This window comes from Gopherus flavomarginatus, chromosome 1 (assembly GCF_025201925.1).
Source record: "Gopherus flavomarginatus isolate rGopFla2 chromosome 1, rGopFla2.mat.asm, whole genome shotgun sequence".
In the NCBI taxonomy this organism is placed as follows: Eukaryota; Metazoa; Chordata; order Testudines; family Testudinidae; genus Gopherus; species Gopherus flavomarginatus.
In genome coordinates, this window is record NC_066617.1 from 116,602,641 (window position 1) to 116,628,754 (window position 26,114).

Here is a 26,114-nt window from a genome sequence, read left to right on the forward strand (position 1 = left end):
TTAGAATCCCTACGACTGGGTCACTTGTGATCAGCCCAGGGTCTGCACAATCATGTGTCCCAAATCCAAAAACAGAGGCATTTGTTCCTTTTTTGGTGCCATGTGAAAGGTTAAAAGCTGAACACACAATAGATTGTTAAACTGGTCCATTTTATCTTTAGTATCTGTGTAAGAGTAAACACTGGAAAGTCAAACAGTAGTCCAGCTTTCCAAACTGTAGTCATTTCTGTTGCAGTGAAAGAACTTGTCCCTTAGTACCCTGTTAACCTGAAGGTCCTTGTTTAGAAGTATTTGGTACCTCACAGTGGAGAATGTATTTGAGAGCTAGGTAGTGAGGCATTGTGTGCTGTTTCCTGCCTCCAGTCTTTAATGCTGATGTTGCAATGCCCCATCACATTATACACTAGTCAACGACTGTGCTGTCTTGTAGGCTGCAGTTAGAGGAAATGTTGAGATTGGTGTTTCCATTTAGCTGAAATGTCTTTGATTAGGTTTAGGGAATCCGGCTCCTGATTACTTTAACAAATAAGCTGATTTCTAAAGGATTTGAATTATAAAAAATGTGTGCATTTTAAAACAAAACTTTTAAGATACAAAAAGCAATGAACAGCTCCTCCTGTAAGTTCCTATTGTGCTTCTGTAACATAATTAGTTACTCCCACCAAGCCACACAGTTTTCTGATTTAATTCATAATCCTAAATATTCAGCCATATGGAAGTTTTAAGGCATAACTTCAGTTTATAATTTACATAATGTCCTAATGCCAATGCAAATAATGAATGTGGTTCTCATAAATCTTGGTAACAGTCTTTATTGATGAGCACTGCAAAATCATATCTCCAATAACTTCCAGATCAGATTAATATTTTTCTAAATGAATTCCTTAAAGCAGTTGAGATCAAACCAGACAGTGTAATTCACACAGCAAATGTCTGTTTTATCCTAAGAGTGAGATCGTTGGGACTTGAAAAATCTGATGTTGCCAGTCTTTTGGTTTCATATATATTCTACGGCTTTACTGTAAGTAAACATCAAGTATAGACCATTCAGTTTTTAAGAGAGTGTTCATATTGTGGGGTAGAATGGGTATTTTCAGGTTTTTGAGCACCAAGTAATCTTATCCTCCAAATTAGTAAAATTTATAATTGAGAGAAACAGGAAATGATAGGCCAGATGTTAATAGTGGCCTCTCTCAATACCAATTCAGGGAAGTGTTTCCCACTGTTTGCCATTCCTTAGGAGACCCTACAGTTGAAAAACAAGCAAAATAATTACAATCATATCTGACTGTTTTATTAAAGGAAAAGAGAGAAAAACAAAACAGACGAGCAATAATAATTACCGTACTTCGGTTGCAATCCCTGCTTGGTGTCTGAGCTCTTAATAGAGATTATACTTTGAAAGTGGGCTCCTTTCTAGTTGGGTCAGTCTTCTTTTGGTTAGTTAAGACTGAAGTATACTTTTTTCCCCCAAACTGGTAGTTAATCCTGTCTAAGGATTAAGTGCTCTACACTTAAAACTTAGGCTGAGATAGCTGTGCTGCTCAAGGATGTGAGAAACCTACAACCCCAAGTTCTGTAGCTATCGTGACCTAACCCCTAGTGTAGCTGCAGCTGGGTCAATGGAAGAATGCTTGTTGACCTAGCCCCCATTACTCAGGGAAGTGGTGTCCTAGAACAATGTGAGAAATCCCTTCTGTCACTGTAGCCTGTGTCTGTGCTATGGAGCTATTTGAGCATAGCTGTGGTCCCATAGGTATGCTGCTGTAGTCCCCATAGTGTAGACACGGCCTCAGTGTATCATAGATAACTAAAACTGCGTATAGATGGGTGAAGGAGGGTTGGTAAATCCTGTTTGGTATAGCATGGATAGACTAAATCATTTATAAATAGGCAATGGTAAGTAGTCTTAATTAGGTCCTATGAAACTAAAGAAATTATTTAAATTCTGTTACATGAAAGAAGCTATTCAGGGAGCTGTCTTGAGACAGGGAAACAAATTAATATTAAGAATCTTAAATTTCAAATTAAATTCCACTACTTTTCTCTATTTACTAAGGCCAGTTTGTCTCCTAAACACTAATATGTAAACCATCTGCTGATTAACAGGAGAAACTGTTGCTATCTTATATTACAATAGCATTTCAATATCCCATTAAATTCATTACAAAAAGTTTTAATCTAATGCCTTGGCAAGGCTGTTACAAATTTCATCTTCCCCATGATGCTGAAGAAACCATTCCGAACTGGAAGGTTGCTGCTTCTTGATGCTGTCCTGTACTCCATTTTGTTTTGGTTGCAAGCAGCTAACTGTAGAGATCAATAAAATTAGCTGTGAGGAGAACTGTATAGTTGAGGGATGAGAGTGGACTATGCTGCTGTTTGGTCAATTCAGAGGTATTTTGTATTCTTTCCATGTTTCACTGAAGGAGGAAAACACCTGTTCTGGATTCTGACAAAATTAAAAAATTAGCTGCTCTCATACCTTCTGGGCTCAACAACTTTGCCGGTTGATCATGGCAGCATCTTTGGCTCAGAATATGCAGCCTGTGAATACACATGCCACATGCTGTAACTGCTCTTCTTGATGGTTATTTTACCTTTGTGGCAGGAGGTTCTCAAAACATCTTTAAAAATAGTTTTAACTTTTCTTTTCAGTCCATTGTTTGAGAGCGTTTGAGTTCCATCAGGGTTTAACAGAAGTTGAAATTCTGCTTCAAATGGATCCAAACACATTTATGTTCTATATAAGGTTTTAGTCTCCCAAAATAGTCTTTAAGAATTAAGTTTAATCGTTAATTTTAAATAGTCATGTCAGTAGGCATTCTCTGAACAGGCTTGGAAGGGGCGATTCTTGTCTTTCTAAGTCTGGTAAGGAAGTTGCTTAAGCATTGCAAAATAATTAATTTATTCTCCAATAATATAAATATTCTGTATTCAGATGGCTTCTGTTTAATAAACAGTTGTAGCAAGGTTGCTGAATTCTATATTGGTATATAAAAATCTTGCCATTTGCACAGAAAGCTGTTACATTTGATGGTTGCATTTAGAAAGAAAATATTTTGAAAATAGACATCTAGAAAGAAATTGATGCCCTCCTAAGTATTTAAGGAATTGCAAGGTTTTCACCTTGAAGGGGAAAGAAACCGTAATTGAGAAGTTACAAAGATTTTCTACAAAACATTTCGAGCTATCAATGTTTTACTTAAAGTGTCAAGGATAAAAACTTCTAGAATTCTTTTGTAAAAGGAAAGGGTACGTGAAAAGGCCTGATTCTATGGCTGTTAACTCAATGCATTCCTAAACTTTCCTACAAGGTATGTTATTTGAGATACAAATTTAGTATAGAGATGCGTTTTATCTCGTACCAGAGGGATTTGGTCCTTGATTAGACAGGTTATAGCTATACTGCAATTCAAGGGGTGATTGCAGCTTAGGTAAACATACTTGTAATAGCTTTACCTGTGTTAGTGTGGCTAAAATAGCAGCACAGCTGTGGTGGTTCTGCAAGCATGCTGCAGACCCTGGGGACCTGCTTGGGTTGCTGAAGCTTATGCTACAATATTTACACTGCTGTTTTTAGCCATGTGAGCACAAGCATATCTGTCTGAGCTGAAGCTGCAACTGCACCTGGGATTATAGTGTAGACCAGGGATCAGCAACCTTTCAGAAGTGGTGTGCCGAGTCTTCATTTATTCTCCGGTTTAAAGTTTCGCATGCTAGTCATGTATTTTAACGTTTTTAGGTCTCTTTCTCTCTAAGTCTATAATATATAACTAAACTGTTATATGTAGAGTAAATAAGGTTATTAAAATGCTTAAGAAACTTCATTTAAAATTAAATTAAAATGCAGAGCCCCACAGACCGGTGGCCAGTACCCAGGCAGTGAGAGTGCCACTGAAAATCAGCTTGCCTGCCGCCTTTGGCACGCATGCCATAAGTTGCCTCCCCTTGGTGTAGACATACCCACAATCTTGCTTGGTCTGCTAGCCTTTCTGACCAAAATGGTCCTGGGACTTAAGACTTGCTGTTTGCAGTACATTCATAACTTGCATTTAAAACCTCTCAAAACATACCATGAAATAAAATAACACCGAAAATAAAGCAAAACAGAAGTTATAAAAACTGTATTTCAGAGTCTGTGTAAACAGGTTTTATGGATTATGGGGATGTTATTGTTGATGCCATGGAAGTCTGTCACGCTGACGGAAAATGAAATCCTGGAGATTTCTTAAACTTCAATCATTACAAATACAAGTTTGTAATAACCAACATTTAAGTATACTTTCCTTAACTTTTGCATCAATATTGAGATTTTTATCTCCCACAATATTTTTTTTAAACTTTAGTGAAAGGAAAATCACTATAGATGAATGAACATAGTCTCATCATAGTCATCTTGTGTGATGGCTATTGTGGGGGAGGAATAGCTCAGTGGCTTGAGCTTTGGCCTGCTAAACCCAGGGCTGTGAGTTCAATCCTTATGGGGGCCACTCAGGGATCTGTGGCAAGACCAGTACTTGGTCCTGCTAGTGAAGGCAGAGGGCTGGACTTGATGACCTTTCAAGGTCCCTTCCAGTTCTATGAGATAGGTATATCTCTATATATTATATTACTTACTATGCTATTGATCCTGTCTATTAATTACTGGTTGACCTAGCAAATAAAAGGGGGGGATTACATTAACATATCACTTTGTAGAAGCTTCCAGAAAAGAAAAGTTCATCCAGATGGTTGATCCTTGAGGCCTTTGCCATAGGGAAGGAGGGTTTTGGGCTTTCCAGTGGCATAGAAGAGGTCTTCTGAAGAGTCAATGATAAGACATGCTGTGATGTCTGATGGATAATGATGGAGGAAGGTTAAATACCTTACATACTTTTTTGAGGGAAGAGGTAAGCTAGTCTTTAGGTATGTATGTGTTTCTGCTTGCTGAAACTGTCATATTCTGCAGCATTTGAAATGTGTTTGTATTGGTAATCATTGTGAAAGCCTATAGCAAGTGTTAAGAGGTAAATAAATGCTAAGTCTGACATCTGTGGTGACTTTTTTTGAAGTAACAGCTGTAAAATTAATGTATAATTTGTTACTGTTGCTACTTTTCCCCCAAAGCACTGACATATGGAGTCTCTTTCAGGGCTCATTCCTATCACACGGTTTATTCTCATCTATATTGCCCCACTTTTACAGGGATATGATATAAGGGTAGAGATGGCAGCCATATGTTAAGATTCAGTTCTGCTTTTTTTTAACTAGCATAGGCTCCTACTCTCATACTTCACACTGTGGGTAGTGGGAGAATTGAAGTGTCAGTTCTGAATTAAATCCCAGAAAGACTGAAGTCATGCTAATAAGTAACTGTTTCGATGTGCTTATAAACACCACTACCTTGTCTGCAATGAAAAGCACTTGCCCTATAACATGTAGAATAGTATTCAGCATAGCACATACAGGGCTCATCACTGACTCCTGGAGAGTCAAATAACAGCAATCACTAAAGCACACCGTCTTCATTGCCTGCTAGTGAGAAGACTCCATCTGTTTGTCTTATGAGAGGCTTGATGATAACATGCATTCATGACCTCCATGCTGCACTACTGCAACTTGTTCTACATTGGGTAGACAAAAAAATTGTGAAGAAACTTCAACTAGTCTGCACTGCAGCAATCTGTGGAGTAGATTGAAGAAAGCATATAGTTGAGCTCCAGATGTCCTTGTGTTCTAGGTTTGAGTTCAGATCTGTGATTTTTAGTTTTGGGATAAGTGCCCAGAATACACTGTGTACAATAGATAGCTATATTTATAAAGAAACAAAATCAGGTAAATCTGCATAAGTAACAATTAGCCATCTTAACTTCATATTTTGACTATTTAATGTGGACCTACAAGGATGCATTGTTAATGCATTGTTCTGCCCTTGATCACAAACAAGGTCGTATCCATTTGTGCCTGTTGCCAAATAATACAACTTGGCATGGCTGACAGTTTATGCTGAGAAGGGTAGACATGGAATAGCAAAAGGTGCTGTAAATAAGGATTAAGTTGCATTGGCAGAGATGTCTGGGGGTTTTGTACTTAAATAGCAGTTGGGGTGACAAGGCTATGTGGGGGAAGCAGTGAGGTGGAGACAAACTTTTTTTTTGTAAATTATGAATTTATGGACGACAATGTCTTTGGTCGAGGAAGTACCCTTGTTCACTCAAGTACATTCTGTGAACAGTCTAATTTGCTAATCTGCATTAGAATGTGTTTTGGCTTGCTCTTGGTAAGAAGGAATTTAATTTTTTTAAGTCCAGGGTTTGAGGTAACTTGGAAAATTGTATATTGTGGTAGAAAGTAGAGCCTTCAGTATCTCATAGTACTGGCTTTACTGTTTTAGATACACATTTTGAATTGTTGCTATTGAAATAATGGAGTCAATGAAGCTAGCTTTCTTAAACTGGCTTTAATTTAGTCACTAAATCAGAAATACTGTAATTATTTTAGTACAGATCTCAACTCCAACTTCTACAGGTCACTTGTCTTTGACTGAATAAATAGCTAAAATGTCCCTTTTTCAAGTCAGTAAAGGGGAATGTAGGATGTGATTGGATTAGCTCAAGGATCGAGATGAAAATTGTACTGGGAGATGTATTTCCAGATGTAGATGGTAGTTTTCAGTAATCTCTAGTTGTGCACAAGTCAAAAGCAGAGCTGGAAGGGCAGCTTCTGGAAAGAGCCTTCTGAGTTCTATTTGCTTAGGGGTAAACTGGAGGAGGTGGTCAAAGGAAGAAATGGTTAAGCTTATAGGCTTCCTGGGTTGGAGACATAACTAATAGCAGGTGTTGGTATTTTAGAGTATCATGGGGTAAACTAATTTAATTGCCTTGCATAGTTTTGCTTAGGGCCCTTTGGGGGATGAATTGGAGACTTGTTTTCCACTGGAATCATTGGCTGTGTTTGAGTTCCTTAAACTAATGGTTTGTAGCAGCCCATAACTGGCTCAAACCAGCAACTTAACAGCCTCACAAAAAATAATGGAGATTTTAATTACTTTGTTTGTGTAATTTGACTTTGTCACTGATTCTATTAGCCTCTGGACTGCCTAAGTCTGAACATTATGTTTGAGGAAAAGAGATTAAAGCAGTTGCTGTAAAATTCCTTTTGAGCTGTGACCTTAAACTACTTTTTCAAAGGAATAAGGGAAACACAGTGTTTCAGTAGGGGGTTGAAAAATTGGAATATTAAAGTGCACAGTGCAACTTGCATAGTGTACCAGAAAAATGCCGACAGAATTCTACAGAATGAAATGGAACAAGGAATAAAAGATTCTTTTCCCACGAAATCAACTTTAGTCTGTTCTGACTGTAAAAAACAGGCATTTCTGTTCACTGAAGAGGACTGCAGGGGAAACTACTTTAGCATGTCATACTTGCCAATGAGTTATTAAACGCCACGCTGTAGTACTGATCATAACAGCAAAAGCATTAAGCAAAACTGGGAGCTGATATTTGTGTGCAAAATGTCTGACAATGCTGTGAGGAGCAGTCAGCACTGCTATGTATTTCAGATGACCTTTTAATAATTTTCTCATCAGTGATTGTCAGTAAAAAGGAGATCTTCAAGGAAGATGTCCTAGAATGTGCTATCAAATACCAAGTGTCTCATTGTAACAGAATTTGGATGTGCTTAATGTGCTATTGGAATGTGCTCAGATACTATGGTGATAAGCACAGTATAAAATCCTATATAGAATAGAATGCATTTTTTATATCTGCAGTGAACCAGGAAGTACCAAGAAGATTTTTGGGGTGAGGTTGTCTTCAGAAATTTAAGATAGCCTTTTAAATGATGTGCCGTGTGTCCTCATTGATTGGCTGGGATTTATTTGCTCAGATCAGACCTTAGTTTGGTGGGGGAGGGAGGAGTAGGCAGAGGGGGAAGGTTGCTTTTAATTTCACCTTAAAATAGTGGCTCTGTAGCTGTGAACAAGAGATTCACAGCACTTGTAACTACTAGGGAATTCTTACAAGCCTTGTTCATCTTGGTATGGTCTTGGTACTTTTTTTTTTTTATTTGTCTAACATCTGTGTAGGCTCTCCCAAGTTCTTAAATTACTAGAGTTGCATAGATGAATGATACTCTATTTGAGAATTTTGAAGTACTTTAAGTTGGGCAATCTAGTACAGGATATGTGAGGCTGGGGGCTGGAATTTAAGTAGTATAGGCAAGGGAATAAAATGTGTGAAGTATGGGAGTCACCTTAAGAATGATTGCAGCTGTAATATATGTTATCTGTTCCTGTGGTAGACTCTTAGTGCTGGCCAGGAAGGGTGCAGAATGTGTAAGTGCTTTAATCATTAAGGAAATATACTTTTAAATGTTGAGAAAAAGGACTCTGGTGTTGAAGTAGGTGTTAGCACCATACTCTAATTGGATTGACTTGGTAGGCAGAAATATGTCCTGAATCACAGCTCAGTGCCTGTTTGCTTGCTTAATATATTAAATAGTGCCAACAAACTTTGGTCAGGTTGTTGTACTGGACATTGACCCTCTCCTTTCAGTGCAGTAGTATCTAATTTGCTAGGTGGGAGTTAAGCCAAACATTGTGGTTCTAGTTTACGTGCAGAGTTAATTATTGCAGCAAACATGGGCAGAGAATAAGCAGACCATCGAGACTGGAGGTGGGGCATAAAGCAAGCAAAGATCCCCACTCTGCTTTCCCCTGTAATGCCTTTGCTATTAGGGGAGGGGTGATGGAGGAACACTTGAGTAAGCTTACCTGTTTAGCATATAGCATTTCTGTTCTGGGGCCTGGAATGGAGCAAGCAGCCATCAGAGCAGAGCTCTGATTTCTGCAAATTCATGTACAGGGCTAAGGGAAGCATAAGTAGCTTGAAACAAGAAACCATGCTCCCCTTTAATTTTGACGTCTGCTTTCCTTCTGCTGTGCGTTAAGTCTATACCTAACGGACCCTCATATTGGAATTTTTTTATCTTTCATCCCATTTTTGGTGTCTGTGTCTCTCGTAATGGATTTTACCAAGAGAGAGATTTGCCCGGTGTTTGTCGTCATTCATTCCCACTGTTGTTGCTGCTCTCACAAGGACAGTGCTAAAGAGGTGGGTAGGAATTTCTACTGTACTGGATAAGGCATATGTAGCTCAAGGAAGGCAATTGTAGCAGGAGCGTGTCATGAACAAGTCTGCTGGACTGTTCTGACTTAACATAACGTAAACTATGCTTTGGTTTCAGTTAGTGGGAGACCTAATTTTGTATTTAGGACAAACTTGAATGTCTTATGTGGGGGTGCAAGTTTTGGGAACAGCAAATATAATGGAGTAATGAAAACTGAGGCTATTCTTCACCTTATTTTGTTTGCGCCTGGCAGAGAGAGGTGACTTGTTCTCTTCTGAATAATTATAACAAAACTATCATACTGTAATACAGACGGTTGCTGTACAGAAACTGAGAGTGAGTGAAGGTTGCAGTGCCTATGAACTTTTAAAACTGATCTTCCAGAATATCTTATTGGAAACATTTCTTTAGATAGCTAATGGTCTTGCACAGGTAACATTTTTTTAAATTTGGTGCTTTAGTTACAAGTAACAAAATAGTGCTAAGTGGGTTAAATATTATTCAAAATCTAAACAAAACCATCCTAAATCATGATACGTCATTTTTACCTATCTTGTTTGTGCTACTTTTAGCTTAATTTGGTGTTAGAATCACTTAGCATAGACTATTTGCTCCATAAGAACACATACAAGTAACACTTCTGAATTGGTAAGGGAAGATAACAAGCATTCATTGCTACAATTTTCTGGATGCAATCTGGATATGAACAACGTGATACGGATCATGCAAAATACAACACAGTTGTTTCTCTTCCGGGCATTCAGAACTATTTTGAAAGAATGTTCTGGAGTTTGTTTAGTTACCTATGTTAGCTTGTTTTGATCTGTTCAAGGAACATTAGAGACTGCTGTTGGAGTTTAGAGCACCCTCTTTGTTTGATTTTATAAATTCACAAACCTACTCTGAAAGATGAATAAGATATTCAACTAGTGATCTCGCTTTTTTGTAAATGTGGATGCAGAGTGGTGTGTTTAAAAAAAATAAAACACAAACTTGATTTTTATCCAGTTAAAATATCCACTCTATCTGCCTCATCAAAGCCTTTCTAATTATACATGAGCTGGGTCTTGTGTTGATTTCTGAGCTAATCTTGATAACTTCTATATTACAGCTTGGTCCATTCTGTATTAATAGCTAAAGACCTGACTATTATAGATAGTGTCTGGATATCATGTTGACAGGCACATTATCAATGCAAGGAAGTATTTAAATGCTGTGATGTCCACCCAAAAGACAATTTTTGTGTATTGTTACAGGTACCTCTTCTAGACCTGTTTAAATGTATGTCAGTGCCTTGAATCTGCTGTTTATAACATCTCATTATTCTTTGTAACAAACACAAGTAAAGCACAAAAGTAGTGGCAGGTATTCAGTGCTGTTGTAACTGAGCATCACCACTCAGGAATGAGAACTCGCAGTTTCTAAAAAAAAATCTATTGGCTTGTCCCTGCTCCTGATTCATCCTAATGGGCTTGGAGAAGGGGAAGAGGTGGGAACTGTGCTTCTAAATACATGACACATGCATACCCTCAACTAGTTAATATGAACTGCTTGAGCCAAGAAACTGAAAGTATGCCCTTGAGTATCTTAAGCTTTCCAGGGCCTGTTGAAAGAGTGTATGGTTGCACACACGAAATGCCAAGGTCACTTGAAGCACAGGACCTCTTTCCTCATTTTCTCCCTTGTTACAGTATGCTTAGTAATTCATAGAATCATAGATTATTAGAGTTGTAAGGGACCTCAGAAGATCTAGTCCATCCCCCTGCTCAAAGCAGGACCAATCCCCAAATGGCCCCCTCAAGAATTGAACTCTCAACCCTGGGTTTAGCAGGCCAATGCTCAAACCACTGAACTATCTGTTCCAGCCAGGTCTTTCTGGTTGAGAAGGGGCTTCCTGACTGATTACAGCCTAAGGCAGTGGATAATAGTAAAGGTACTTAATCTCTGAACTTCAAATATCAAAGAGTATTTTTCAGTCATTAACTTGGTAACATTTGTAGTTACCTCCTTATTAACTTCCTCATCACTTACAAGATTGATGCAGTTGCAAGGATGGAGCATAGAATGAAGTACCATGAACAGGAAACTGTCTCATTTATTTCCTTAAGCTTATGTCCAGCTGTGCCAGCCATTTTTGTATTTTTATTTCTTCGCTTTTCTGAAATGAGATCTACCCAAAGATCCTTAACTGACATCTTACCTCTGTTGCTGCTGTCAGTGATGTAAATTGGAGTATATGCAGGCTTTTGCTGCTTTCAGGACAATAGTTACTTAGGATGTATCTGTGATGCAGCTGGGAGTGTGCTCCCCAGCCTGGGTACAGAGCCACACTGGCTTTCTTGGAGTTAGTGTGCTAAAAATAGCAGTATCTGTCATGGCATGGGTGGTGCAACAGGCTAGCTGCCACAATATTAATCTGCCTAACACTCTCACCCCCACCCCCCAGTCTGTACTCAAGTAACTAACCTGTGCCACAGTGTCCGGCTGCTATTGTCACGTGTCCGTCTATCTGGGCTGGGAGGCACACTACTAGTTGTAGTGTAAACATAACCTGAGGAGCCACCTGTGCTCGAAATACGTGGGGTATAAATTATACAGTGGATTATGTAGCCAAAGTAACTACTTTAGTAATCTGAATACCTGCTCTCAATTTAAGTTTGGAAAGTGACCATATTTAAAGAACTTAGCTTTGCTAATTGTTAGTACTTTAAGCAGTAAGATGATTAGAGACCAAAAAAAAAAAAAAGCAATTTGGGGAGAATGTTAAAGATTAAGGCCATGGCTACACTAGAGAGTTGCAGCGCTGGTGAGGGGGTTACAGCACTGCAACTTAGGATGTGGCCACACTTGCAAAGCACGGCCTGCGCTGCAACTCCCTGGTTGCAGCGCTGGCTGTACACCTGGTCGTGCCACGGGTGTAGCGATTCCAGCGCTGGTGATCCAGCGCTGGTCAGCAAGTGTGGACCCCACCAGCGCTTTTATTGACCTCCGGGGTATAAGGAGGTATCCCAGAATTCCTGTCCACAACAAACCGGAAGAAAGGGGGAGCTTGGAGTTCAGCCAAACTGCTTATTTAAAAAACAAACACAGTTCCTGTTTGCTGAGCGACCCGAGGCAGGCAGGGGAATTACTTTGGAATGTTCACAGATGTTTGCTTGAAGAGAGAAACAGCACGCTCACATGGCAGAGGGGGAGGGGGAAGTCCATGTTGAGCAGATGCTTATCTGGTCTGACAGCTATTTAGGAGTGCATAATTTGCATTTAGTGAATGAGAGAGGAGTGGGGGAAGGGGTCAGAACTTTTAAAATGATTGAAGGTAGGCACTGTGTGTCTTCCAGTCCTTAGAACTTGCAAGGCAGGGAGCTGAGAACAGTGTCAGCTCCAAAAATCCACTCTCTCTGTCTCCCCCACGCTCCCTGTCACATTCCACCCCACCCCCTCTTTTGAAAAGCACGTTGCAGCCACTTGAATGCTGGGATAGCTGCCCACAATGCACCACTCCCAACAGCGCTGCAAATGTGGCCACACTGCAGCGCTGGCCCTACACAGCTGTACGAACACAGCTGTAACTACCAGCGCTGCAGAACTGTAAGTGTAGCCATGGCCTAAGATAATTTTAAGATCTATTGCAATGCAGTACAATGCTTGCTAATGTTTAGCTGGAAAACTGGGAGATTGAGTGCCTATGTTGCTGTATCAAGTTTACTTTTATAAGCTGTGGTCTAGTGTCTTATCAGCTGAGCCATTGGCCTCTGATAAAGTTCTCATTTTCAAAAAAGCTTTTAAAAAGCATTCTTAATGTTCACTGAGACCCCCTGCTCCGGGGCTTACTTTTGTCACACTATGCTCTTCAATTTTATGAATCTTAACTGCAGGGATCTGTAAGCTAGAGCAAGGAAACAGGCTCTCCAGAATACAATCAACCAGATGTTTGGATTTTTTGTGTGAAATACATCCAGCATACTTAATTTTTGGTTATTAAATACACCTCTTCATTACTCTAGGTGCATGAACAATGCATACTAAAACTACAGCTAATAATCGAAGGCATTAGAAATCTGGACTCCAGTGCTTCCCCCTCACTCATCCATCCCTGTTGGAACCCACCTCTCCGTTCCTTGGAAGTGTCTGGGAAAGAAAATAAGCTGTGTAGCATGCCTGGAAGGTCCACAAACCACCCTCAGACGAACAGAGAAGGGAATTTAGTCTAGGAAGCTACAGACAATACTAAGTTAGCCCCCTTCCATTTCAGTGAGGGACTGTTAGCCTGAGTTTCTTAGGGAAAAGGTTGAGAGCCAGCGAACTATGACCTCCCTCCCATTATGAAATACCGGGAAGGGCAGAGTGGTATGTTGTAACCACCAGGTTGAGAACATTGCCCTAACTAATGTATCATAAATGGAGAATGTCTGTAGGTGCTCAGGACACAACCCATGAAGGCTTGAAATACTTCATATAGCCCTGTTCCTAGACTGCTACTTCAGGGCTGACTCTGTGCTTGGTTTCTTTGTGATCCACCAGAGGTGCAAGCTGATACTTCAGGTATACAGATAGTGCAGTGACCAACACCATAAGTAACAGACCTGGTAGCTGAATTTAAGTTAATAGTTTATTTTGCCATCTTTAATATTAAGTTGAGATGAAGATTGAGTAAAATTAAGTTTTGTGGGCCCAGTTCTGCTTTCCTTAATGTGTGCACAGCCGCCACCAAAATCAATGGGGATGTTGGTCAAATGGAAATAAGGGAATTTAGCCCCATATATCTATATATCTATATCTGCACTGGCTTCCATAGGATTCTTATGGAAAAAGTGCTGTAAGAGGTGATCTTGCTTACTCTTTTTTTTTCTTTTTTTTTCTTTTTCAGAAGACTGCCCTTATGTTGCTAAAAGTCAGTGAAGTGTTGCCAGTTAGAGCTGTGTGCGTAATCATAACATCTGTTTGTGGTGTCAGACTGTCCTGCCTTATCAGATTTATTTTTGATTGAGAGGCTGAGGTATAGGGAAGTCTCCAATCAGTCTGTCTAGGACACTGAACAATTTACATAACCATCCAGACAGATTGTTTATGGAGCTGAATTTTTTCCTATAAGATGAATCTATGCCTAAAACTTTGTGTAACTGTAATTTGGAACCATTCTAGGAAGCAATGTAACTCTTTGCTGCGTGTGTTCAAGTAATCACGTGGGTTAGTGTAGTAGATCTGCACAGAAGATGCTCCCTTCTGAGATGACATGTGCCCCTCTAGTCAACAAATTCTTCTAAAGTTTAAAATGTCTGAGTAGCGCCTAACTGCTAAAGCCCTCAAATTATACAGGGGATGTCTGGTAGAGAAAAAGGATGAATCTGTTTTTGAAAGATCAGTAATGAATGATTGAGGAACAAGACATCCTGTGCCAGATTTATCCTTGTAGTTCATACCAGGGATATGAACTTGGCCCCGTGTATACAGAATATGAGTCTGTGTTTAAGAATTGCAGAAACAACCTTCATATTAAACATCATTGCAAATTAATTAATGGGCTTCTTTGTTGCTGTATCCTCACTGGTACTTCTGTGTGTTTCAGGGAGTCAAGCCAGCTAGCTTTGATAAAGTAGCAATTCCTGAAGTGAAGGAGATCATTGAGGGATGCATCCGACAAAACAAAGATGAAAGGTAAGCTCACTGTCTTTGAGGCCTGGGCAGTTGTATTTCAGCACAGACTAAAGCACCGGAATAGTCCTATAAGGCTTCAGATACTATGTATTGGAAGCTTTCCAGATAGTGTCGTACATATAATTCTGATAAAATGTTGAGGTCTTGAGAGCAGTCTTGACTGACATGATGTTGAGTTTGATTTGGGCTATTTTATACTGACCACATTGTGTTGGCTGATTTGATTATTCACTACGGTGTTCAAACCCAGTTACTCTTTGTAGCAGAGAACAGTGATGCTCTGTCTTACTGTGCCTGTACAGGTTGACATCACCATTTGTACTCCTGCAGGGATATATTGTTCGGAATATAATCTACACCGATGCTTCCCAAATAGCACTAAAGTTGAAGGCCTAAATGTAGGGCATAAGGCCATAATTAAACCTAGGTAAGAGGAAGTGTGAAATGAAGGATTATTCCTTTCATCAAATACCCTTCTCCCACGTAGTTGCTGAGGCCCAGTGTCACTGACATCTACCAGTTGTGGGAAGGAAGATAGGTGAGGCTCTCTCCAGCACTGGTAATGTTACTACTTTTGCTGAGAGGGATGATAGGTTGCCAGAGCTGTCAGAAATAAATACAGATCTCAAACGGAATGATACGGTTGGGTAACCAGTGAGGAGATGACTGGTCTAGGGTTTGGAGGCCATCTTGAATAGAATACTGACTTGTTTATTTAAATAGCAGTGTCCGCTGTGCCCAGTATGTGGACTAACAGATGCATTATGGTACTTTAACCTTCATAAAGCCATACTGTTTCAAGAGTTATTTATGATATGCTGGCCATTATTTTAAGTAATTAACGTGATGATGTGCTGATAGGATTAGGTATTTGTAGTTGAGATGCAAGTGAATTTTAAGCCACTGACCGTTGCATGCTTTTGCATCATCTTGGGATTAATCTTTTATTGCATTTTGAAAAGTTTCAAAAATTGAAAAAGCAGATTTAATCCCCCATCCCAAAAAACAAACAGAGGAGTTAATGGGAGTAGTATGAAAAGCTGAGAGTAAGCTTTTTGGGATCGCCATTCAAGGAAGATGATGTTCCTTACTAATTTTGTCAAAACCTAATCATTGTGTATCTTCTATTCCTTTCCATTTCTCTGTCCTGGTATGTATAGATATGCTATCAAGGACCTTTTGAACCACGCCTTCTTCCAGGAAGAGACTGGTGTGCGGGTAGAACTAGCAGAGGAAGATGATGGAGAGAAGATTGCCATCAAGCTCTGGTTACGAATTGAGGATATCAAAAAGCTTAAGGGCAAATACAAGGACAATGAGGCAATAGAGTTTTCCTTTGACTTGGAGAGAGATGTCCCAGAGGATGTAGCACAAGAAATGGTAAGGGCTCTTATGCCATTTTTGGGCATTTCTTACTTTTCAGAGTAGATCAACTCACACACTTTCTTCAGAAGTTGGGGTGTAACCTGCCATCCTTTTATTGTCCTGGCAGACATAAGCAGGTGAGAGAGTGGTTGTGTTTTGAGCTAACCTTCAGAGGAGTCTGGGAAATTGAAGATTACACAACAGAGCTGTACTTGTTGTATTGGTGTGGCAAGATGTAATATCGAACATCCATGTGTCCTGCTTTAGGTGGAGTCAGGGTATGTCTGTGAAGGGGATCACAAGACAATGGCCAAAGCGATCAAGGACAGAGTGTCTCTGATCAAGCGAAAGCGAGAGCAGCGTCAGTTGGTGCGAGAAGAGCAGGAGAAAAGAAAGCAGGAAGAAATCAGTCAGAAGCAGCAGCTGGAGCAGCTGCAAACAAATGCTACCCAGACAGCGGCAAAGCACCCTCCATCTGCTGCTGGCATCACTGCCATCCCCACTACTTCAGCATCAGTGTCCACACAAGTAGAGCCTGAAGAGCCAGAGGCTGATCAGCACCAACAATTGCAATATCAACAGCCCGGCATATCTGTTCTGTGTAAGTGTATTGCCTCAGGCCATTCAGGATGTATTCCCACCCCCTTTAATTTTACTCTCCTTCCTTCTGGGGAGTCTTACCGATTTCCTTTTCAAATGAAAAATCAGGTTATATGATGCTGATAATTCTGCCCACAGTGGGGTATCCAAAGTAATGTTTGCTGTTCTTCGAGTGCTTGCTCATATCGATTCCAGTTAGGTGTGTGCGTGCTGCGTGCACAATTGTTGGAGAATTTTTACTCTAGCAACACCCGGTGGGTCGGCTGTGGAGCCCCCTGGAGTGGCACCTTAATGGCACTGGATATATACCCCAGCCGACCCAGCATCCCCTCAGTTCCTTCTTCCCGCCTGTGCCAGTTGTTGGAACTGTGGAGCGCGGCATAGCTGTCCTCCACTCTCCCTAGCTTTTGCTTCCCAGTTTTAGATAGTTGTTCTAGTTATAATATATATAGTTAGTATTGTGTAAATAGTGTTATAGTTATAAAGTTAGGCTTGTAGTTAAGTTTAGCAGGTTGGAAGGGGTCTTCCCTCTTCCCTGCCTGCCTGCCACCCGGGCTCATGCCCAAGGCTCTGGGTTTTAAGCCGTATTCAACCTGCTCAATTGTAAGAGGAAGAGAAAATAGTGAGAGGCTAGTTGATCTTCCATCCATATATGCACTAATAAAATGAGAGCGAGAAACATAAGTTACTATTTGCCCTGTATAGGCAGCTGGATATTAAGATCTTTTTTGGATATACTCAGATTTGAAAGATATAGCTATGTGTGCAAGGCAATCAGGCTGTTCATCCTTTTTAATAATAATAAAGAACCCCTGGTTAGCAGAGAGGACCTCGTAACATTTTCAAAAGCAAACTTCTTATTTCCACATTTAGTTGGAATAACTTTTTGATAACTCTGTCTAGGTGAAGGAGCTGTTGAAATGATTGTCAGTGGCTTTCCACATTCATCTCCCGATAATACAGATGAGTTTAGTTCAGAGGTGGAGGTGGAGCTCTGAGATGGAATATTCAGGGATATACCCATATATAGGTTTGCTATATTGGAGGAAGAGAATCTCAGTTTTGGACCAGTTCTCCTCTTAATCAGTAAAATATTTAAAAACTGCCTGTGTACTGGATACTGTAAATGACACAATGAAAGTAAACTCTGCCCTGAAGACCTTAGTTCAATATAGGACATGTTGCGGAGCCTGGAGGAGGTGAAAGACATACTGTAGTGAGGGCAGGTTGTGTGACTGACGTTATTGCGTGCACATAATAAAGTTTTTAAGGCCAAGATTTTCAGAAGGGTGCTTAAAGTTAGACTTCCAAATTCATACTTAAACACCTGAATAAATGACCTGATTGACAGTGCAAAGTACTTATAAGCTCTGACTTCAGTTATGAACTGCTGGGAGCTTAGCACTTTGTAAAATCCAGCGAGCCTAACTTTAGGCACCCATTTTTGAAAATCTTGGCTTGTAATATTCAAGCAAGACTGTAAAACTTGTGAATCTACAGTATGGTTTTTGAAACTGAAATCTTGTGGTCTTTTTCAGCTGATGGGGCAGTTGACAGTGGTCAGGGATCATCTGTTCAAACTGAATCATGTGTGAGTAGCCAACAAACTGTGTCCTATGGTTCCCAGCATGAACAGACTATCTCAACAGCTACAGTCCAGGGATATACAACTTCAGTTGGCCAAGTGCAGTCTCAACAACATGGAGGATATCAGCCCCCCACAGTGGTAAGCACAAACCTCAAAAAGCACACGCAACATTATGGATTAATTCATTCTGTTTGGTTTTGTGGCAAACTTTCCTCTTGCCTTTCAATTTGCAGTGTATATATTTAGGCTTGGAAGGGTAAGATTTTTATGGGTAAATGTTGTTAATTTACTATACACACAAACGATGAAAAAATATTTCCATAAATCAAAATTTACAGATAGGCGAAGTAAGAAAAATGCTGCTCGAGAAGTTGAGCTTGATTTAGGGATACTTACTTTATATATTTTGGCTTGAGATATTGACAGTTTGTGTTATAACAGTTATAAAGCTTAACTTTTTGAACCTCACATCTACTGTAATTAAGTAATTGTCTGCCCTCCATAATTTTCCACAACTGTGAAAATTAAAATCAATTATTAAAAAGTGCTTAAACCTATAGTTTTGCACAACTGTGACAATTTAAATCTATAATAGCAATGTATATTTTAAGCATTTTTATTATGTCAATTATATTTAAAAAAAAAAAAACTAACTTGAAATCTGCCAAGCTTGTGCCTCTTGTATGCAAATGTGGACTCTATCTGGGAGGTGAAACACTTCAGGCTACATGCAGACTTTCTCAAATGCAGCACTTCATTTAGGATGAAGAGGGAGTAAGCTGAGGTTTTTTGCATGCATTTAGAGTAAAATGGGTGGATTAGTATCTGTCTTGACTGATACAACCCTAATTTGAGGGTGTTATCTCACATGAAGTCTATGCTTAGACTCACTCAGGATAGGATGGTGCTTCAGCTACACTTAACAGTGAGCATGGAAGTTCCAAGGATCAAGAGTCCTTGAAAGGACAGACAGAGGTATTAGAATAATTTAGTGAGAGCTGCTCTATAAATGTGAACTTGCTACGTGTATATTCTGTAAGGCTTTGATTACAGGTGTCACAGGTAAGAATTTTGAACCATTATAGAATGCTGCATGTAAGCACTCCAGACTGAAGAGATCCCACATTTGTGTGTTGCCATTTTATTTATAGCTTGTGTTGAGTTGCTTGTCAGTTGCCATGCATATTCCTTTCCCTGGAAAGTCTGCAAAGGCCACAAATACCCTTTCCACTAAGTTCATCTGCTACCCTTTATTTGGTACCCGTTTTTCCCCCCTTGATACGTTTTCAATTTTGACTTTTTGTAGGAGCTCTTAAACCCTGCCCCTCACTGCTGTAGTATTTATATTTCCGTTCAACAGTCATCGTTGGCTCCTTTATTTGCAAACTCAGAAGCAAATAATGGTACCATATCTGGAGAATACAAAACTGTTTTGTGTTGAGTCTTGGGAGTCCTCAGGTTTCTGTTTTGGTTTCTAGAGCAGAAAACTTTATTGGAGTTGTTAGTGGTGTCAGTCTTTCTGAAGAAACTTACCAATCGCATTGATGAATAAATGGCCTCTCTGTCCTTTCCAGAGATACTTAACCTGAAGGTTTGTGGTGCTGTTGATTCTTAAACAAATGAACCTTCTAAGCCATCTAAAGTAGTTCTTTGCTTGCTCTCTTACTTGCCCATATTTCAATCCAAGGATGTGGCTTAAACCAAAAAACATTCCAGGCTTGACATGGCTGGCTTCCAGATTGAATGACTAGAGTAACAGTAGGGAACCCACTAACAATTCTTCTGAGCAGTCCAGATAGTAATCTGAAAAATCTTGCTAAAATCAGTGGTAGACCTCCAGAAAACCACCAATCTGAATTTTTTTTAAGCTTTTGGAGTTCAATTATCTGAAGGTGAGGGGCAGTTCATTTATGAGAAATTTCAAGGACTAGCAGAACAAATCTTGAAATTATGGGCTGGCTACTATACTAACGCTTCCATCTTTCCACTTCTTTCCTTTTTACAAGTATTTAATTGGGTCAGATTCTGACCTAATGGCTTTGGGTTGTGTCAGAATCACAAAATCTTGGCTCTTTATTTAACAAAGCCATCTTCTAGAAAATGCAGTAAAACTAATATTACAGAAGCAATTTTTTCAAAATATTAAACTCTAGCTTTTTGCTCCACAATTCATATTATGGATGATGCTTAACTTCTTATGGTAATCACTTGACTGAATAAAGCACTGAACGTATCCTATCAGTCTGGTTATATGTATAGGAAGCTAAACTCCTTTCTAGAAAATGAAATAAGTTTTGTGCAAGCAGAAAGACTGGAGAGACAAGTACCACTGACTTTGACATACACACCTTCCCCCACTCAACCTAGTGTGGACGTCTGAAGGCTGTGCATTAAGCACCTAGGGTCTTTCATGTGTAGAATTGCTTGGTACTGGAAATACCACTTCAAAGCTTCCTGAAACGAGTGTGCAGCGAGAAAGTGTCTCCAATATGTCAGTCGTGCTCTTCGTGTGAACATACAAATTGCTTCTGGTAGGAGCACTAATTGAACCCTCTTCAGTGTTGAATAATGAAAGGCAAGCTTGAATCCTCAGAGGTGCACACTTCCTGTTCCCTGTGTGCTGGCCTTCATTAAACTCCCTTGTATCCTTTTGCTCACATAGCAATCGGCATTAGTCTCATAATGACACATATATGATGATTTTTTTTGTTTTAGCTCATTAGTTGTACAACTTTTTTAATTTTTAAAGCATTCATTTCTTAATTTTGTTTTCCTCCTTAGCCTCAGCTTGGTCGTAGCATGTCAGTTTGTGTCCCCCATCTTTCTGCTGTTCCCTCTCTGCCCTGCATTCCTCCCAGTATTCCTTCTACCCCACCGCCGGCATTGTGTGCACCTCTTTCTCCTTCCTGCCTTCGAACTGCCCCCGAGGAAACCTTTGCAGAAAAGCTTTCTAAAGCACTGGAGAATGTCTTGCCCATGCACTCTGCCTCTCCACACAAGCACCGTCGCTCCAGCCTGCCTTCCCTCTTTGTCAGTCCTGTATGTGTTACTATACGCCTCCTGGCGCACACAGATAAGTTACCATTAAATACATCCTGGTTTGATTTAATAAAAGTAAAGAGGAGCTGATTTATTTTATTATTTTTTCTAAATCCTGTGCCCTATGCAACTAGAGTGCTGATTCCTTCTCTTTGGGAAGCATCATGCTTATGTAACAACTAATGAGCAATGTTGGCACCTGAAGTTTGATTAAAGTTTTAGGGAAAGGACTGAATGTATCACAGAGGATAAAGAGAGAAGTTACAATCTAGTCTCTGTCCCATAAGGTTAATGCACCTGCTTCTGCTTTTAGGCAGTCAGTGACATTCTTTCACCTCCTGGATAAAATGGTTAATGTCAAATACGACCAGGTATTAAAACTTACTAGTCGCAGCTGGTTTGCTCCAGAGCACTGTGTGTTAGTGGTGACAATGACCTTCTAGATTTAAAATGTTAAAACAAATCAGAAGGGCTTCTATCAGTAGGAGTAGCAAACAGTTCAGCTTCCTTCTTCTGTTTGATTCTGGAGGGAAGTTACAGTTAAGTTTCCATTGATTCCTATATAAAGTCTTTCGAGATGGAAAAACTGCTTCTGTTAGAGCAGATATTAGATGCTAAGAGCATGAATGGAAGGCAGTCTTTCCAGAGTAATTGATTCCATTTGAAGTTAGAAGTCTTTTGGCTTCAATTTATTCTTTAATTTGAGGAAATATTTCCTTTTAGGGGGAAGTTAGAGAATACAGAATCAGTTTCCAGAACACAGGAATAGAGTATAAAGAACATGTCCTTATTCACTGTACCGTGCACTATGGGAGTTTTCTGCTGGTTTTCCAGAGGGGATATTAAGTGATCTGTTTGATTCCTTGAGCTCACTATAATCAATCACAATGTCATGGAGAAATCAGTTGCTGGTAGCTCTTGTAGAATCCTCCTAAAAGAGGGGCAATATTGCATCATGGCTCAATATGCTGGGGCAAAGTGAGATGAAAGCATCTCACCGAACATTTGGAAATAGATGCTTTTGGTTGTTACCCTGCTGTTGAATTATCCTTGAACCAGATCTTCCTAACTGACTTGAACTTCTAGCCAATTGGAAGTAACTTCTTGGCAATTTCTTTGACTCCAATAGCCTGTAATAGTCAGTGATTTCATGGTTGCTGCTGTTCTCCCAAGAGCAATTAAATAAATATGTAGAAAATGAGGTGCTAGTGAAAATTAGTGACATATATAGTAAAAATGCATCACTATTACAAATTACAGTACAACTTTTCCTCACTCTTCATTCTGGCCCTTGGGGGGAAAAAAGCCAGGATGAGCCGAACCTAACACTTTAATCAAAAAGCGTATAACTTTCCTTTTGAGAACTGCACTGCTGATTTAGTACAGGTCTATTCAGATTAGAGATGCAGGAGTAGTCTAGTCAATTCTAAAGCGTGTTAATAGCTTGCCTATCGAGTACCACAAATGTGAAGGGCAGTTGAAATCAACTGAATCCAAAGATGATGCAACATGAGTGACTCTTAAGAGGTGGATGAATCTTGTGACCTTAGAAGATTCATTCCATTGCCATTTAGCATATAGCAAGTGCTGAATGGTTTCTGAGAGAGTAACAGCACTACATCTTCTTGGGAGATAATCCAAGTTAAGTAACTAAAAACTGAAGATCTCTTCTCCCTTCCTTGCCTTTTTTGTGTACCTTGTAAACACAAAATCAAGAGATAGTTGCCTCACTGCTAGCTAGTTCAGAGTTTGTTCTTTTGATATAATTTGCACATAAATCAGTAACTCAAAGGCTTAACTTAAAGCAGTTGCAGGTACCGTGAAAGTAAGTCTGTTTCATTTGTCTGCAGCAAATTCCTTTTTTGGTGAATGAGAAGAAGGGGGCTGTTACGGAAAAGCAGCTTCTAGGAAAAGCAAACACTTCCATATGCAGTCATGTTTGCCATGGATGTATTTAATGGATATTTACGTTTTGTAATTTCCAAAGCATTATATGTGGTGTTGATCATGAACTTGGAGTAGTCATTCTATAAGGTTACTACACAAAGCTGCCTAGAGAGCTGTGCATGTTCATGTCCTTTCATTTCTAAATGTATAAATTACTTGTCTTGTTCATATCAATACAGCCTCAGTCTCTGGTGCAACCGTGTGGGGGAACACCAACGTTCCCAGATTCACAGATATTTTTCCCAACCATTCATGAACGGCCAGTGTCTTTCTCGCCACCACCTGTCTGCCCACCGAAGATCACCATTTCTCAGCGGCGCAAGAGTACCTCCTTCTTGGAAGCCCAAACATGCCACTTCCAGCCCTTGCTGAAAACTGGCCAGAGTTTACTTCTATCTGGTGGTAGCCCCACAAATTGGACACCAGAGGCAGTCGTTACGCTGGGCACTACAGCTCATAAGGTCACTGGAGAGCCCCTACATGTGCAAGTCAGTTCAGCACCTCCTGAGGATGCTCACTATAGAATGCCTCAAGAAGCAGTGTACTTAGTGGGCATGCCCTACCAGCCACAGTTGCCAGAGCATTATGATACAGTAGCATATAATTCCTATGGGACTGAACAGTACTTGAAACAAGTGCCTGAACAGAAGCATGTGCAAGGTGGCCCTCTTGAGAGCTCTGTTTATGACTACCAATCTGGGCAGACCTTCCTGCCAAGACATCTACAGAGCTTGAGGCTGGATGCTGGAATGAGCCCACTTTCACCATTGTCCAGTGTTTCATCTCCATTAAGTGCAGATTCCACACAGATGAAATTTCACCAGGTATTTGTTCCTCATTCTGCACCTGCTGTGCTTACTCACAGTGGTGATGGCAGAACAAGCTGTGTTTTTGAGTTCCATGTACACACGCCAAATTCGGCTCCAGGAGAAGGGAGTATCTTACCCCAACATATTTACAGAACCTGCCGGGGGTTGATGGATTTTAATCAGGAGGAGTCCGCTCAGGCAACAGGGTTGCATGGTCGCCTCCAGCCTGTGACAGAGGAACTGTGTAACTACCTTGTTCCCGAGGTAACAGTGCCCAGAGCGGGATCTATCAGACAGAGCTGGCCAGAAGGAAGTCCAGAATACTCAAGTGATTCATCACAGCTGACTTCCTCTGACACTGGTGATTTCCAGTCTCCTCCCCCAACAGGGGTGTCGTCTACAGCTTTTGGTTCAGACTTCTCGTTGCCCATTGTCCCATTGCCTCAGAAGGTATTTCAAGAGTCGCAGTTCTTCATCTGTTTCCAACAGGGAGCCTCAGCTCAGCAGGCCTTGTCCACCTCGCTTTCATCCGGAACACCTGCACTCTACCCTCAGGTTATGAGAGCGAACCATTCCAGAATTTCTCCTCTGTTTAAGTCCTCCTTTACACAATTAAGAGCCAGGTTTCCCTTCTTTCCTTCTCCTCTCCCTTCCCTACTCCAAGTTGTTCTAGATCTTGGAATTCAGAGGATATGTTCCCACTCTATCCCTAATATACTAGGATCTCAGTAGTTTACCAGGTCTCACCTAAATAAGTGAGACATCAACAGCTAATCATTCTGCCTTCAGCCCAGGCTAAATCTTGGTAGGTGGGGCCTTCTGACATTTGTAGCAAATAGTCAGTCAGTACTCTTTATCATTTCCTAGCTGATGTTCAGCTCAGAGATCCAGGGGAGTGAAATTCAGGGGTGGCTTTTCATCCTGAAAAGGTTATGGATTGGGTACAATAAGGTATGACTAATTCTGTGGGAAGAAATATTGTGACCAAAGAATCATGCTTTCTCTGGTCATGCAGTCAGTGTCTTCAATTAAAGAATTTAATACTGTTTAACAAAATATTATTCATACTGTGTAGGATAGAACAACTAAAATGCCAATTTATCTGTCCACTGTCCAGATGCAGGTGAAACTTGTACTAGGTTTCAAAGGGATTTCAGGGGATGAGGTGTGTCCGTAAATATACACAGATTTGGGAATGTATTTATTGAAAGAGTACTCTGAAAATTACTTATGAAAATTTTATTTTCCAAGTTAACTATTTTGATAAATTAAAATATAAACAAAAGCCAATTGCACAAATTGTCTAAGCTTGATATTCATAAGGTATCATTTCCACATGAAGACAGTATTTGGGACTGTTTAAAAATGAAACAAACTTAAACGTGGTTGGAATTTACGTATTTTATTGATACATGTAGTACTTTAACTTGCAAGAGCCAGGAGAGGAGAGGACCTACCTAGAAGTGGACTTCTCTTCTCCCTCACTCCACTCATTTCAAAAGTGAAGTTAGGATTCTCTTCACTGTTGCAGTTGCAGGGGACTAGCCTGTTTTTTGGAATGGAGATGATGTTTAGGAAGAAAAGGAATTAGTTGTTCTGCAGTATATAATGTAGAAAGGTCAGGAACCAGGGATTCAGTATGAATGCTTTCCTCAAGGATAGTGGAGACTTTTTTCTTCCCACCCACTCAACACAAGTAGAGGATTGTGGTGATAGCTGTTTCAGAATGCAGCTTTTAAGCACCAATCTGTTAGATGACAGTTGCTGAACTCCAAGGGAGCCCACTTAGAGCATAGCGAACCTTCAGTGTAAGCAGAATGAAAGTCTAGTGAAGTGCTTTGAAACAATTTGGGACTATACTACCCTATAAACACTAGTTTGTTAAACTTCAGTTAAGTGGTTTCCTATGTATGTTAAAGACTAAACAAATGGCTGGGAAGGTAGCCCAAAATAAGGAAGATAATCCCTATGTGAGATTTTATTAAGAGCTCTTGACT

The 26,114-nt window shown here is 40.0% G+C and overlaps 1 protein-coding gene across 13 annotated transcripts in view; it reads left to right on the forward strand.

The window, feature by feature from the left end:
• The window catches only part of WNK1 (WNK lysine deficient protein kinase 1), a 178,061-nt gene that overhangs the window by 75,848 nt on the left and 76,099 nt on the right, over positions 1-26,114 (forward strand). For 9 of the 13 annotated variants that reach the window (XM_050917851.1, XM_050917889.1, XM_050917860.1 and 6 more), the window contains exons 5-9: positions 14,681-14,769; positions 15,930-16,149; positions 16,402-16,735; positions 18,273-18,460; positions 23,488-24,567. In XM_050917851.1, the coding sequence (XP_050773808.1) occupies positions 14,681-14,769; positions 15,930-16,149; positions 16,402-16,735; positions 18,273-18,460; positions 23,488-24,567 (1,911 nt within the window). Of the gene's footprint in view, positions 1-8,757; positions 9,099-14,680; positions 14,770-15,929; positions 16,150-16,401; positions 16,736-18,272; positions 18,461-21,103; positions 21,362-23,487; positions 24,673-26,114 lie in introns of those variants that run through there. The other 4 variants (XM_050917907.1, XM_050917903.1, XM_050917841.1 and 1 more) reach the window with 4 other exon arrangements.